The sequence below is a fragment of the Triplophysa dalaica genome, chromosome 24, assembly GCF_015846415.1.
Source record: "Triplophysa dalaica isolate WHDGS20190420 chromosome 24, ASM1584641v1, whole genome shotgun sequence".
Lineage (NCBI taxonomy): Eukaryota > Metazoa > Chordata > Actinopteri > Cypriniformes > Nemacheilidae > Triplophysa > Triplophysa dalaica.
The window spans coordinates 8,168,376-8,182,257 of NC_079565.1; the positions used below are offsets into that span (position 1 = coordinate 8,168,376).

Below are 13,882 nucleotides of genomic sequence, written 5' to 3' on the forward strand. Positions count from 1 at the left end.
GAAGTGAGAATCGCACATAACTGCTACCACATTAGCAATTTTTCACCAATTGGACTTTTTTTAAGCATCGGATGGGTGGCCAACATCGATTAGCCCATAAAAAAGACAAAACGTTGGATAATATGAGGTTGAAAAGGAGAGGATTTGTATGGGATTAAAATACAGTAAGCTTGACACCAGTCCCATCTGAATACAATATTTTTTTGTGGCTGGTGTGCACATGTCTATACTGTATATGTATGCGGCTGGGATATTAAGCTTAATGGGCAGGAAGCTGCTGCCATCATAGCTCTCTCACATATGCACATCAGCACATGTGGGAAATAAAATGACATGCAGAAAAGGCATTGCGTTCCAGATTAAAAACTCAAAGAAGATAACTATGGTTATGATTTAAGGCTCAAGCTCACATAAATGACACTGATAAATCAAATTGCAATTTTTCGCACACAATTTAGATTCTGCAAACAAGTGTAAAAAATGTACTTATCATTTGTATTCACCACAATCATTACATAACAATTGATGCACAAAATATACAAATCTGAATACAGTACTAAGTTTCCTACTTTGAGTATAGTCAATGGAAACCGCTCTGTTGTTTTCCACTTTGAGTCTGTTATCCTCCTCAATACAGAGTTACAGAGCATCGCCCCTCTCTCTCATTGCTCTCATAAAGGGAGGTGGTCCTCCAATCCCTTGTGTTCCTGCTCTCTCACGCTCCTCAACACATGCAACAGACCTGCTCACCACACAGGACACAATGTGGCTCTCTGCGCTATACATATGGGGATGCCTGTTAGCATTTGCAGAGTGTGACAGCTGCCCAGAGTCAGAGGATGCTGCTTCATGGGTTAAACTGAAGCCCCTGGGGAACTGCGATGACGAGGAGAATGTTTGCCCGTATCAAATCACGCTCCCTCCTCTATCCATCCAGCTGCCCAAACCCTTTAGGGAGCTGGAGAAGATGGCCAAAGAGCTGCAGAACCTGAAGGAAGTGGTGAACCGGCTGAGAAGGGACTGTCAGGAGTGTAAGGAGAGGCAGCGGGTCGAGAGGGCTGGAACGAGGGACCACGTTGAGGACGAGGGAAGGAGAACTCAAAGTGTAAAGCAGAATATCAGTAGCGGAGAGAGACAAAGTCACAATGGTGAAAAAATGGTCCGGATCGTCATCTCCACACCACCACAAGGAGACAGGGAAGAGATTAATCACTCCAGTTTGGAAAGTAAAAGATGGAGTAATGACAGGAGGAGTGATGCCGACCAAATCACCGTTGATCAGAGTTCTGAGACGAGCAGAGAGTTTAAAATATTTGGTCACTCACTTGAAGAGACACCAGAGGACATCTACCAGGTAAAACAAGCACTCTCACCTTCAACTGAAGAGACTGACAGACAAAGAAAGATCCAACTGGGTGAATTAATCAAATCTTCTGTTCCTAGAAGAAAAGATACTGTCGAATCTGTAACCCACGGGTCGGAGATGAGTAGAGAGATAAAAATATTGAATCCCTCACTTGGAGAGACTCCAGAGGACATATCGGAGCTAAAACAGGTGTTTACACCTACAACTGAAGAGAGGGAACGCACGTTTCAGGAAGCTGAATTATTAGAATCCCCTATTCCAAGAACAAAAGACTTTGTACAATCTCCAACCCATAGGAAACAGCAGCCAAACATGTTTCGGGAGAGAAATGCAAAGAACATCAGTGGAATCTTAGCTGTGAGGAGGAGGGCGCAGAATATGACTGATACGAACAGATTAGGCAGCACTTCAGGGGATGCTAACACAAAGACAATGGATTTAAGCATATCAGCTGGGAACAGACGGATTGTAAACTTTTCCAGAGCAGGTGGACCACTGAGGCAAAAGACATACATCAACAGCAGAACAAAAGCAAGCGAGGAAAACAGACTGAGGAAGCCTGCTGCGGTGAGGATGCATTTACAAGGTGGGGAGAGGACGGTCAAGACCGGACCAAACGGATCAGGTTTTTCTCCAGTGAGGAGTGGAGTTATGCGGGTAAAGGAAACAACTCCTCATATAGAAAACTCAAATCCGGGTACGAACAGCGGATTTATCATTTCAACCAATGATGAAAAGATAGCAACGATAAACCCAAAACCAGGCACAAACATTGGAATATTAGCGTCAAATGAAGATGAAAAGATTGCAATAAGAAACCCAAATCTTGGCACCAACAGTATACTAACGCCTTTAACACATCAAAAGATAACAATCAAAAACCCAAAAGATGGAACAAACAGTGGACTAAACCCATCGACATATGATGATAATATTGCAATAGTAAACCCAAATCCTGGAACTAACAGTAGGTTAACCCCATCAACAGATGAAAAGATTATGACAAAAGCAAAACCTGGCACTATCAGCGGACTAAACACATCAACAGAAAATGAAAATATGGCAATAATAAATCCAAACACTGGCATCAAAAATGGAATCATCATATCAACAGAAGATGAAAAGTTGAAAACAACAAGCCCAAAACCTGACATTAACGTTCAAAAACCCATGACACCAACCATCATAAACCCAAATCTTGTAAGTACCAGTGAACTTAACCCATCAACTGAAGATGAACATATTGCAAAAGTAAACCCCAAACCTGGACTTAACAGTAGACTCACTTCTTCGACAGGTAATGGAAAGATGACGACAAAACCAAAACCTGGCACTAACAGTGGACTAACCACAACAACTGAAGATGAAAATATGGCAAAAATAAATCCAAAAACTGGCATCAAAATTGAACAAATATCAACAGAAGATGAAAGGATGACAGTAACAAGCCCACAACCAGTCACAAACAGTAGAACAGATGAAAAGATGATAATCTTAAACCCAAAATTTGGAAGTAACAGTGGATTAAACCCATCAAATGAAGATGAAAATATTGCAATCGTAAACCCAAAACCTGGAACAAACAGTCACTTAACCCCATCAACAGATGAAGAGATGACAATAATAAACCCAAAACCTATCACTTATAGTCGACTAACCCTATCAACAGATGAAAAAATGACAACAAACACAAAACCTGACACTAACAGTAGATTAACCACGTCATTTGATGATGAAGAAATAGCAATAATAAATCCAAACCATGGCACAAAAATTGGACAAATCATATCAACAGGAGATGAAAAACTGACAGCAACGACCTCAAAATCTGGCACCAGCATTAGCCAAACCCCAGCAACAAATGAAAAGATGACCATAACAAACCCAAAACTTGGAACTAACATAAGACTAACCCCTTCAACCACTGATGGAAAATTGACAAACCCAAAACCTGGAATTAACAGCAGATCAACCCTATCAACCAATGATGAAAAGATGACAACGACAAAACCTCGCATAAACATTGGCCTGACAACATCAACAGAAGATGAAAATATGGGAATAATAAATCCAAACCCTGGCAACAAAACTGGACAAATCAGATCAACCGAAGATGGAAAGCTGACAGTAAAGAGCTCAAAACCTGGCACCAACTTGAGTCTAACCCCTTCAACAAAAGAAAAGACTTCAATCACAAACCCCAAACTTGGAACTGACAGTAGACTATCTTCTTCAACAGATGAAGGAAAGTCGACAACAACAAACCCAAAACCTATCACCAACAGTGGACTAACCCCATCAACAGGTGGAAAAAGGATAATGATAACAAACCCAAAACCTGAAACTAAGAGCAGACTAACCCCCTCAACACATGTTGAAAAGATGGCAAACCAAGAAAACACAAGTGCAGAGTCCGATCTTAGAACAAAATCTGAAAATTACCTGAAAGATGCAAGACAGGTGACTGTGGATGGAGAGGAAAACCTCAGAAAGCTAAACAAAACTGTGATTACAAGAGTCCCAACAAATCTGAGGACGGAAGACCGGGGTGATGTGAGTCACACACATGTGAGAACAACAAACAAGTCAATCTTCAGTGTTAAGAACGGAGTCGAACAGCCAAACTTGATTAAAGAAGAGAACGAACATATGGGACTTAATGCAAGTCTGGTCACGAGTAGCACGGCAGAAATCGGCCCCAGTGCAGGCAAAGCAGACTCGACTTTTCCAGGGAGACGAGTGGATGAAAAAAACTATCTAACCCCAATTACAGGAACAAATACTGAAAGTGACCAAGGGGATCTAGGGTCGACTGTTTTGGATGCTTTTAATGAAAGGGAGACTTATCCACTCACTTCAGATGAGACACAGATGGGCACTTTCAGAGAGGAAGCAAGTGAGAAAAAAACTCCAGGGAGTGTTAAAAAAGACTTGTTGCGCAATGGCAAAGTACCTCAGCTTGAATCAGATCTGTTGAACCCCACCCTTGTCCCAAGTGTAAAGATTACATCAGCCGATCATAAAGTAAGTACAGCTAGTAAGACTGGCCAGGGAACAAGAATTTTAAAACCTGGTTCAATATCTCCTAGGGAAGATGTGGGAAACATTCAGCCCACGAACAGCAAAACAAACATCAGCAAGATGCGAGAAGGAAGCAACGTGAGGTTTGTTAAAAATATCACACGAGTGATGCCAAAACTCCCGATACGGCCAGGTAGACATCCAACAACTGGGAATCCATCTGGAGGACCTAAACTTCACATGATCAACAAGATGCCAGGAAACAGCAGCGTTGTGCTACCTTCTAATTATTCCATCTCAGGCAGAAACGTCAATTTTGGCAGGAGAAACAGCAGTGTAATGATGAAACCAAGTTACGTAAGGAGCAGGCCAAGATTTCAAACCGAGCCAAACACGAGGATAAGCTTCAAGACGAACGTAAGCACTGTGACTCATTTCATTACCCCCACTGTTGAAATATCAACTGATCGTGAAGAAGAAATCAAACCTGAAACACAGGCGATGGGATTACACGTGTTAGATAAAAACACCAGTTCCATGTTGAATTCTCGAAACGCAGATGAGGTGCAAGATCATGTTGAAGGGCACAGCATTGAATCTGTCTCGACCTCAAAGGTTCTGTCTGGGACCCAGGTCTCCTACAACGAGAACTCTTTGTATACTGGTGCCTCTGATTCCCTCAGTGGTGGCAAAGAAAGCAAACAATTTGATTTGGAAACTACCGGTCAACACCCATCCACACAACAAAAAGAGTTATCAGGCGTAAATGTAAAAAGTCAACCCGCAACCTCTTCTAACCCAAGAGTCTCTTTCACGGTCATGGACCATGAAGAGAGTACAAAACACATTCCTCCAGTGACAATTAAACATGAGGACATGGTTAAAAACATCAGTCAGGACACCGCCTCGACACCCATAAGCTTTGAAAATACCGTAGCAACGAGAGAACTGGAACTGATCGAACTTAATGAAGACAAAGTGCCAAAATACTCTGGGGACATTTTATCGAATCCAAACAGTGTCAGTGATGTCCGAGGTAATAACGGAGAGAGGTATACAATTCCTGTTGTTTTGGAAATGGTCGCAAATGTTGAAGAAATAAAGGGTTCGAAAGTTTTCTCACTTAGCCCTGAGGACACAGCTGATGGATTTAAAACGATCGCAGTCAGAGATGAGGTAACGCAGAAAGAGCGAGCAGAAAATAAGATCCAAAGCACCTGTGAGGGTGACTGTATAACCACACCAACCCAACAACCTACAACTCAGGGCAGGCCGGCGTTTGAGTCTGAAAGAGGTAAGGAATTCTCATCCCACCCAAGTTTGTTATTCACATTAAATACATACTCCAACCCCCCCAACCCACCATTAAGTTGTTCCAAACCTGTATACATTTATTTGTTCTAATGGACACAGAGAAAGATATTTGGAAAAATGTTAGCAACGGACACAGGGGCAGTTCTGGGGCACGACTACCATAGTTGGAAAATTGTTTAATTTTTGGTTCTTTTGAACACAAAAGAAGATATTTTGAGGAATTTAGGAAACCAAACAGTTATGGGGCACCTTTGACAACCATTTAAAAATCGTTCTTCTCTGATAGCCAATGGTGCCCCAGACATGTTAGTTCCTTACATTATTCCAAATATCTTTCTCCGTGTTCAACCGAACGAATAAACAATTACAGGTTTGGAACAACTGGAGGACGAGTAATTTACAACAGAATTTTGGGGTGGAGAATCCCTTTAAGAACAGTACAGAGTAAAAGATATCGTTCTCCATAAAATGAAAATACTGTCATCATTTACTCAACTTCAAGTTGTTCCAAACCTGTGAAAATAATGTTGTTCTGCTGAACAAAGAATTTTTGCCACCAAACAGTTCTGGGTCACTATTGACTACCATAGTCGTTTTCCTACCAGGTAGTCAATGGTGCCCCAGATCTTTTCGGTTCCCCACATTCATTAAAACACGTTTATTTGAACAACTTTAGGCAAAGTAAATGACAGAATTTTCATTTTTGGGTGAACGATCCTTTTTTAATCCTCAGGCATGCAGAAAGTGTTGCACAAAGCTTGTTGTACAATGAAAATACATTTCAGGAACATTCGTCAAGGGGGTTCAAACGGGGACATATCTCCAAAAAAAAGCCTCTGATCAGGAAATTCATGATCTGAAAGTATCTTCTCACACCTATCCTGAAACTCTATGACCCCTTATGTTATATGGATGGTGTGATAGAACCCCAATCATTCTTCACAAGAGGATGCTGCAGGATATACATTCTCATCTGAGTAACAGATGTTGTGTCTTTCGTGAAAAAGGACCAGCTGCAGGTCCTTTGTCTGATATATTAGGATGTCACATCTTTACTGAACTCTGTCTGATATATTAGGATGTCACATGTTTCTGGATGATCATCCAGTGCCTGATAGCATAACGTCTTTTTATATATAAATACTTATAATTACAGTCAAATCCTTTGAGTCAAGTAGGGGAAAGCGCAAGAATGTTGGCCCGAGTGCAGCCCAGTGTAAACTCCTGAAGCCACGAATAAATATATCCAGGTGGCTTGACTTTCCATGCATACAACGAATTGAGATAAAACGTGAACAAAAGGAAAAAACTTGAAACGTTCCTTAAATGAAGCCCTGAGTGCTATCAGCAGAGCGTAAATTTGTGGCTGTGGTTTAACATCATTGTGCTGCTTTGATTTAAAAATACATATGATTCAATTTACCAGCTGAATACATTTTCATATTTAATCTCAATTTTACATACCGTTCCAGTAGGATTCATAAACAATAGTGCCTTACAAACCCCCTAATAAGCAACCCAAAGGCAACAGTGGCGAGCAAAAACATCAAATGACTTAAGTAGATGTAAGCACGCAGATTAAAGTTGTTTATGTAATGTTCTCCTACAAAGGGAGAGGTAACAAAATGATTCTTTTGCCTACAGGAAGAGGACTGCCACAGGACTGCGCCGATTACATTACGAAAGCACGAAAGAATGGCGTGTACAGAGTCACGCCACGATCAAAGAACACCACGTTCTATGTCCCCTGTGACATGGAGACCTCCGGAGGGGGCTGGACATTGATTCAGCAACGCTTTAACGGCAGCATTAGTTTTAACCGCACCTGGGACGAATACAAGAGGGGGTTCGGTAAACTAATAGGAGAGTTTTGGCTCGGCAATGACAAGATCTACTGGCTGACCCAGGCGAGAAACATGTCACTGCGAATAGAGCTGGAAGACTTTGAAGGGGTCAGAGAATATGCCCATTATGACCACTTCCAGGTGGCCAACGAGAGCCAACAATACCGCTTGTCCATTGGTGGTTATTCCGGTACAGCTGGCAACGCCATGCAGTTTAATAAGAACTACAATCACGATCAGAAGCTCTTCACCACGCCTGACAGAGATAATGACCTGTATCCTTCTGGAAACTGCGGGGCTTATTACAGCTCCGGCTGGTGGTTTGATGCCTGCATGTCCGCCAACTTAAACGGCATATATTATCACACTAAATACAAAGGGGTGCGGAACGGGATATTTTGGGGCACATGGCACAATATTACAATGGAATATTATCCAACCAATGTAAGACAATCTTTTAAGACTGTCAGAATGATGATCAGACCTCAAAGCTATGCAGACTAAAATCTAGCCATCACTCCTAAAACTTATTAAGCTTCCTTTTGAGTTTATATTATAAATAAATTCAAAATGATACATTTGATAAAATATTATTTTTATTTTTATAAAAGAACTGCAAGGTAGGATAAAATACGCTTTTTTTAAGAGTCGTGTCAGGGCTGTACACGTATGGGTTTGTATACAGTTTTGTAACCTTGTTTATTTTATACTCCAGTTTTATAGACGCATTGAATAAAACATCCCATGATCTTTATAGATTCTAAACCTTTTTATTTTTGTATACTGTTTAATCCCTTATATACTCCATAATGTATATACATTGAAGTAAATTCATAGCTACAAATAAGTTGTTGTAAATTTGTTGTTTTGTTTTATTTTACCTGCTGTAAAACTTTGTAACTTTTTCTTATTTTCATTATATATCGCTGAAATTATTTTACTTTGTGTCAAAGAAAGTACGATTAAAAGAACAGTAAATATAAAAGGAAAGATTCATTATTTACTCACCCTTATGCCGTTTCAAACTTGTATGACTTCTTCCATCTGTGGAACAAATAAAGGAAATGACAGGTCGAATGTAGGTGACTGACCGCATTGGTCACCATTCACTTTCATTGAATGTAAATTAAAGAGGGAAGAGCAGAATAAAAAAATAAAGAGTTCCAATAAAGAAACTCATACAGCTTTGTGACAACATGAGGGTGAATAAATGCAATTTAAAAAAAATCCACAAAATCTGTGGCCCCCGGTTTGAGAACCACTGAATTGATGATATTTTGTGAACTATCCATTAAAAATACAAAAGAAGATATTTTGAGAAATGTCTACCTGCTGAATAGTTTTGACACTTTTTATTCATGTTCCTGCAAACACTTGTAAATATAATACCCGGGCGGGAGCTTATGAAAATGGATTAAAACATAGTTGCAATGAACAGAAATTCATCTTTTTATGACAAGAAACGTATTACTGGTGTTTTATTATTTACAAACTCTGAACAAAAAAAATGTATAAGTGTGTTTTGAAATGCAAGAACATAAGTGTATGTTAAAAAAACACAAAACTAAATATACACTATTATTATATAACATTGTCTTTTAATTTAGCAAACCATATTATGTTACAGTAATAGTCAGAAAACAAATACAGTGTGTGTAAACAGTACTAAAAGCCATTTTTGTGTAGAGGTATGTCTCTAATGATCTCAGTGTTTTACTGAAATGAAATAAATATTATAATCAACATTCACGATCAATCATTTCTGTCACCTGAGCAGAAACTTTCACAAACCTTCCTGCATCAATATGAACACCACAGGCAATTCAGCATAGTAGTCGTTCTACATGTAATAAACAAGCAATTCCTGAAAAAAAGAGCCATACATTCTTACTGTCCATTCTATATTCCCTTCTGTACGAACGACATGAATATTCCAGATGATATTACTCAACCCTTTTTGAATACAGTGAAGACTTATAGAATTATAGCTTGCATCTCTCTAGCGGCATTCAAATAGTACCATGCTCAGTCTCTTCTGAAGTGGAAAACATTGAACCCCAGCTCCACCATGGCTCCTATCAGCAATGCCCAGAGAGGTACACACACCGAGCTCACCAACACGTCCATCATTTTCTCTAGTTTCGCACACAGTGTCAGACAGAACGCCAGTTTAAGAAGCATGGCCACAAGGTACCACAAGCGCTTCTTCAAGTTCTCCGCACCGTTGCGAGGGTCGAAACCTGGTTTGCATCGGCCTGCCATTTTGACAATGAGCATGAGGAGGAGAATGACATCAAAGGTCCAAACAGGAAGGAAGATGAGGAACCAGTTCCAATGGATTTTCTCGTCCAGCTTGAGGACCAGCATAATGAGGAAGATCAGCGTGAAGATCCATGTCAGGAGAACTCTCTGGGCGAGGGACATGTTCATTGGAAACGCCGGCCTGAGGGCGCAGCTCTCAGATGATCTGGGTCATGACGACACAGGACAGATAAAAGATGAACATCACATGTATGACTACAAGTGACATGTGAAACATCTCATTCATCCACAAATCAATGGGAAAACTTAACAGGGTTCAATGAGCCGAAACTCATGAAAAAAAAGGTTTTAAAATAATAAATAGGGCGTTGTTATATAAAAAAGAAGCAAGTTAAGGTGTACATTGTATAAAATAATCAATGCTGATAGTTTGATTTTGCAGACAGCTTCGTGAACATTTTTTGCAAGTTGAACTGGTCATATTTCTCCACACGTGGTGAACATGCTGTTTTAATGTTGCATTTTAATATCTATACACAATCTAAACGGTCTTATCTTCCTCTATCCTCAACATAATGACTAGCACAAAACTAGCATAGGTGAGTTGCCCGACTGCTTCGCATATAAAGACCAAATATCAAAAAAGCTTACCGAGGATAGTGACGATCCGAGTGGTGTTTCTGTTACGGGGGTATATCATCCATAAATAGAGATCCCGTTACAGGGATGAATGTTTTAACACCGCTAACGTTCCAGATCTTGAGACGCTTCCAAAAACAACTTCACTTGACATGAATGACGAACTTGACGCATCGCAGCGCCACCTGCCGGACTGGAGATTGGACGTCAGCGACAAGTGCAACTGTTACGGTCCCCGCCCTCTAGGGGGCCCCGCGGCAAGTGGAAACTTTAAAATATTAATAATAATAGTTTTGTGTACAAATCTTAAATTGATTTGAATGTTTTTGTGAAGTACTAATCTAAATAATTATCTAAGCAATAAATACTCCTACAGTAAACTACTAAAACTCATCGACAATAGTGTTTTTGAGTCTTATCAAAGTAAATATTTAAGTATACTACAGTATTTGCTACAATTTATCCAATTACTACAGTTAATACAACAACATATTCTAGTGCAAAGTATAATACAGTTTACTATAGTAGAGGAGATGCCCCCTTACCATGTTAAAGTGCTTTGAGTGCCCTGGCAGAAAAAGCTCTATATAAATGTAATGAATGAATGAATTAAAAATACAAAATGTTGAATCTAAGTGTTTTTTGTATAGATTTTGAATTATATGACACATCATCCGTGATACTACTTGGTATCGAGAAACTTCAGCTGGTATAGTATCATAAGACATGTTTATGGTACCGTGACAACACTACTTTGCACAGAATAAGTACTGTGTGGAAAGATTGAGCTGCAAATGTGTCCTTCACAGAAACGAGTCTAAAACATCTTAAAACGCTCATTTTGTTCTCTGTTTTCAGCTCTCTTATGCAGTATTCAGTTCTCTAAATGGCTTTGATTAAGTTCTCATGTTTTCACTTAGTTTCTTTTAGTTTTCTTTTAAATAAACAAAGTAAAAGTTACATTGGACAAGAGTGTGTTCCAAATGATTTAATGTCAAAAAAAAAAACTCACATTGTGTGTAATATTTACCCTCTTTGTTTAGCCCCATGATGGCACTGTTTCCCTATCTTGAGATATTTTTAGGCAACGCATCAGGTGCTTTTCTCTGTAAATCAATTGTTATTTTTACAAATGCAAAATGTGATTTCTTTTCAAGCAGTTTGCCAATGTATAATGTTTGCATTGACTTTTAATAGCCACGAAAGAGCATGAAAAACGCAGCTTTTCTCATTTCCAACAGGTCGATTCTACACCAGGGATAAACCCACTAATTTCCAACATATTGCAAATGATAACCTATTTTCTCAAATACCCTTTAGGATGTATGAAAGAAGGTGCAGAGTGCACTGATAACACACAAAAGTCACATGCATACCGAATTTGTTAATGAGCTTATTATTGGCCTTTGCAAGTACCCTGTTGTAGCTGCCATTACTGAGGCCTTAAGGGAGCGTCGCACAAAAGCCAGGTATTAAACCAGCAGCTTCTGCTCTCTGTGTTGTTTATCAGTGAAACCACACAACTGCAGGATGCCTGGAGGCCTCGAGCTGAGGTTTGTGCTTTAATTGGGTCAGTCTGGTTCTGCAGCCGGTTGCCACCCCATGAGTTCACACGCAGAGCTGAAAAAGCAACCGTCTGCTGTCTTTGTATGGGGATGCAGATTGCTCTGCATGTCTGGAACACGGCGAACAGCCACATTCTGCTACTCCGTTAAGATGATTTACTGGGTTAATGCACTGAAACTATAGTTTAGCAGTGGTGTTTATTGTCTGTTTGTTTTATTTGTTTAAACGACGTAGTACCATAAATAAAACTATGGATGGCATTCATTACCATGTTTAGATTAATGCTCCTAAGGATCAAATATGTTTTGAACAAAAAGCGCAAGGTAGAGCAACACAATCTCACAGAATTTTTTATTGATTTTACGACATGGCTAATTCGTACGATTTCTCCCGATCTTATTCGTACATTTTGGTACGATTTGTTTTTGCGCCAGTGATGTTAAGTTTAGGGGTCGGGTAGGGGAGAGGCTTCAGTATTGCTTTTTTAAATAATTGTATGTTTTTGTATGAATCACATCGTACGAATTTATACGAAAAAGCCACTTTATAATTGTTGCGAGTTCCCGTGAACCGAGGTTGGGCAGGTTTTCTAAACAGTAAGGTCTGAATGTGTTTTATATTGCAATTTTGTATACACATTTATTAAAAATATATAAACATAAATTATTTTTCTATTTAAAGTACATGATTTTTTATAATAAAAATAGATTTCTTTTCAAAATCTGTAAAACTAAGTAAGGTTTTAACCTTTCGGACCCCACTAAATGTCATATAAAAAAATATTATAAATCACTTTCTAATATGTAAAGACTATATATATATATATAATCTTACATATACTGTTTATTTAAGACAAAGACATTTGTTTAACATTTTGATTTGGTTATACATTTCTGTTCATGTTAACTTAAACAGCAGTTCTGCAGGACCAGCGTTGTTTACGTCTTCTGAAGTCGAAGTGTTATATAGCTAATATCAGTTAGGCTACTAGTTCGCATACTAAAAAACATTGCACATTTTCATTAGGTTGCCATTTAAGGCGATATAAACGTTAAATCTTTACTGGCATTCCCCTTATATAAACAATCCCTTATCATCGAGGAAAGATAACCCTTATCTTGTCTTTGCAAAATTTGTTGCTGCAATGTAGCACATCCTCCGACTTTAACTTGACTCATTTATGAATATTTCATATTAGGTTAAACATAATGTCCTTTACATTCTTGGCACTGTGCAGAGCAGAGCACAGCTGCACAATAAATATTAAACATATTCTCTGGAATGTTTTTTCATCTATTTTTGTATATAATATGGCTATAAAACACATGAAAAAGAAAATGTCTCTCTGAGAAAGCTGCACATTTTCATACAATTAAAGTTAGTGGTGACCACAGCGGTCACCTCCAACCTGCAAAGTATGAAGTTCCAACAAGTCCCAAGTTTCATTTTCAGGTGAGCGGCCCTTTAAAATTCTCATTTATGTTCTTAAAACTCACATATCAGAAAGGACGATTGAACATAATCCAAAATTATTCCATAATGTGGAACACCACAGCAAGCGCATCCCGAAAAAACAGTTTAGCTCACATTTACATCACCAACTGAAAGCATCTCTTTCACTCCGCAAGGTAACGATAAATTCAATTTGGGGCTTAAAATTTCTCTCCTGGCAATGTAATGCGCTTGTCATGTTCAATGAATGATCGCGTCTCCTCTGAGGAGGTTTGCGGCCACTGAAATAAGCTGCTATGACATGCTCGTTCGTCATGTCTCGTAGAAGATTAAAAACAAAACATCATGCTTTGTCACCAATGCAAGACATCTTATTTACCCAGGACGAGAACACACATAAACACAAACACACATATAC

The 13,882-nt window shown here is 39.1% G+C and overlaps 2 protein-coding genes across 4 annotated transcripts; one reads left to right on the forward strand and one right to left on the reverse strand.

Moving 5' to 3' along the window:
- Positions 1-644: 644 nt before the first annotated feature.
- On the forward strand, positions 645-8,857 carry fgl2b (fibrinogen-like 2b). Of its 3 annotated transcripts, none has more exons than XR_008905622.1 (3): positions 645-5,423; positions 5,515-5,681; positions 7,346-7,475. XR_008905622.1 is itself a non-coding variant. In XM_056740509.1 (3 exons), the coding sequence occupies exons 1-3, from the start codon at positions 764-766 to the stop codon at positions 8,047-8,049; spliced, it is 5,547 nt and encodes a 1,848-aa protein (XP_056596487.1). In that variant the 5' UTR covers positions 645-763; the 3' UTR covers positions 8,050-8,857. The 3 variants fall into 3 exon arrangements, 2 of the variants coding, with proteins under 2 accessions (XP_056596487.1, XP_056596486.1); XM_056740509.1 differs by having other exon boundaries at positions 645-5,439; positions 7,346-8,857; XM_056740508.1 differs by having other exon boundaries at positions 645-5,681; positions 7,346-8,857.
- Positions 8,507-10,617, reverse strand: tmem60 (transmembrane protein 60). The gene is made up of 2 exons (XM_056740510.1): positions 10,459-10,617; positions 8,507-10,012 (listed from the first exon to the last, which is right to left on the reverse strand). Exon 2 carries the CDS (start codon positions 9,973-9,975, stop codon positions 9,571-9,573), a length of 405 nt encoding a protein of 134 aa, XP_056596488.1. The 5' UTR covers positions 9,976-10,012; positions 10,459-10,617; the 3' UTR covers positions 8,507-9,570.
- Between the last annotated feature and the right edge of the window lie 3,265 nt (positions 10,618-13,882).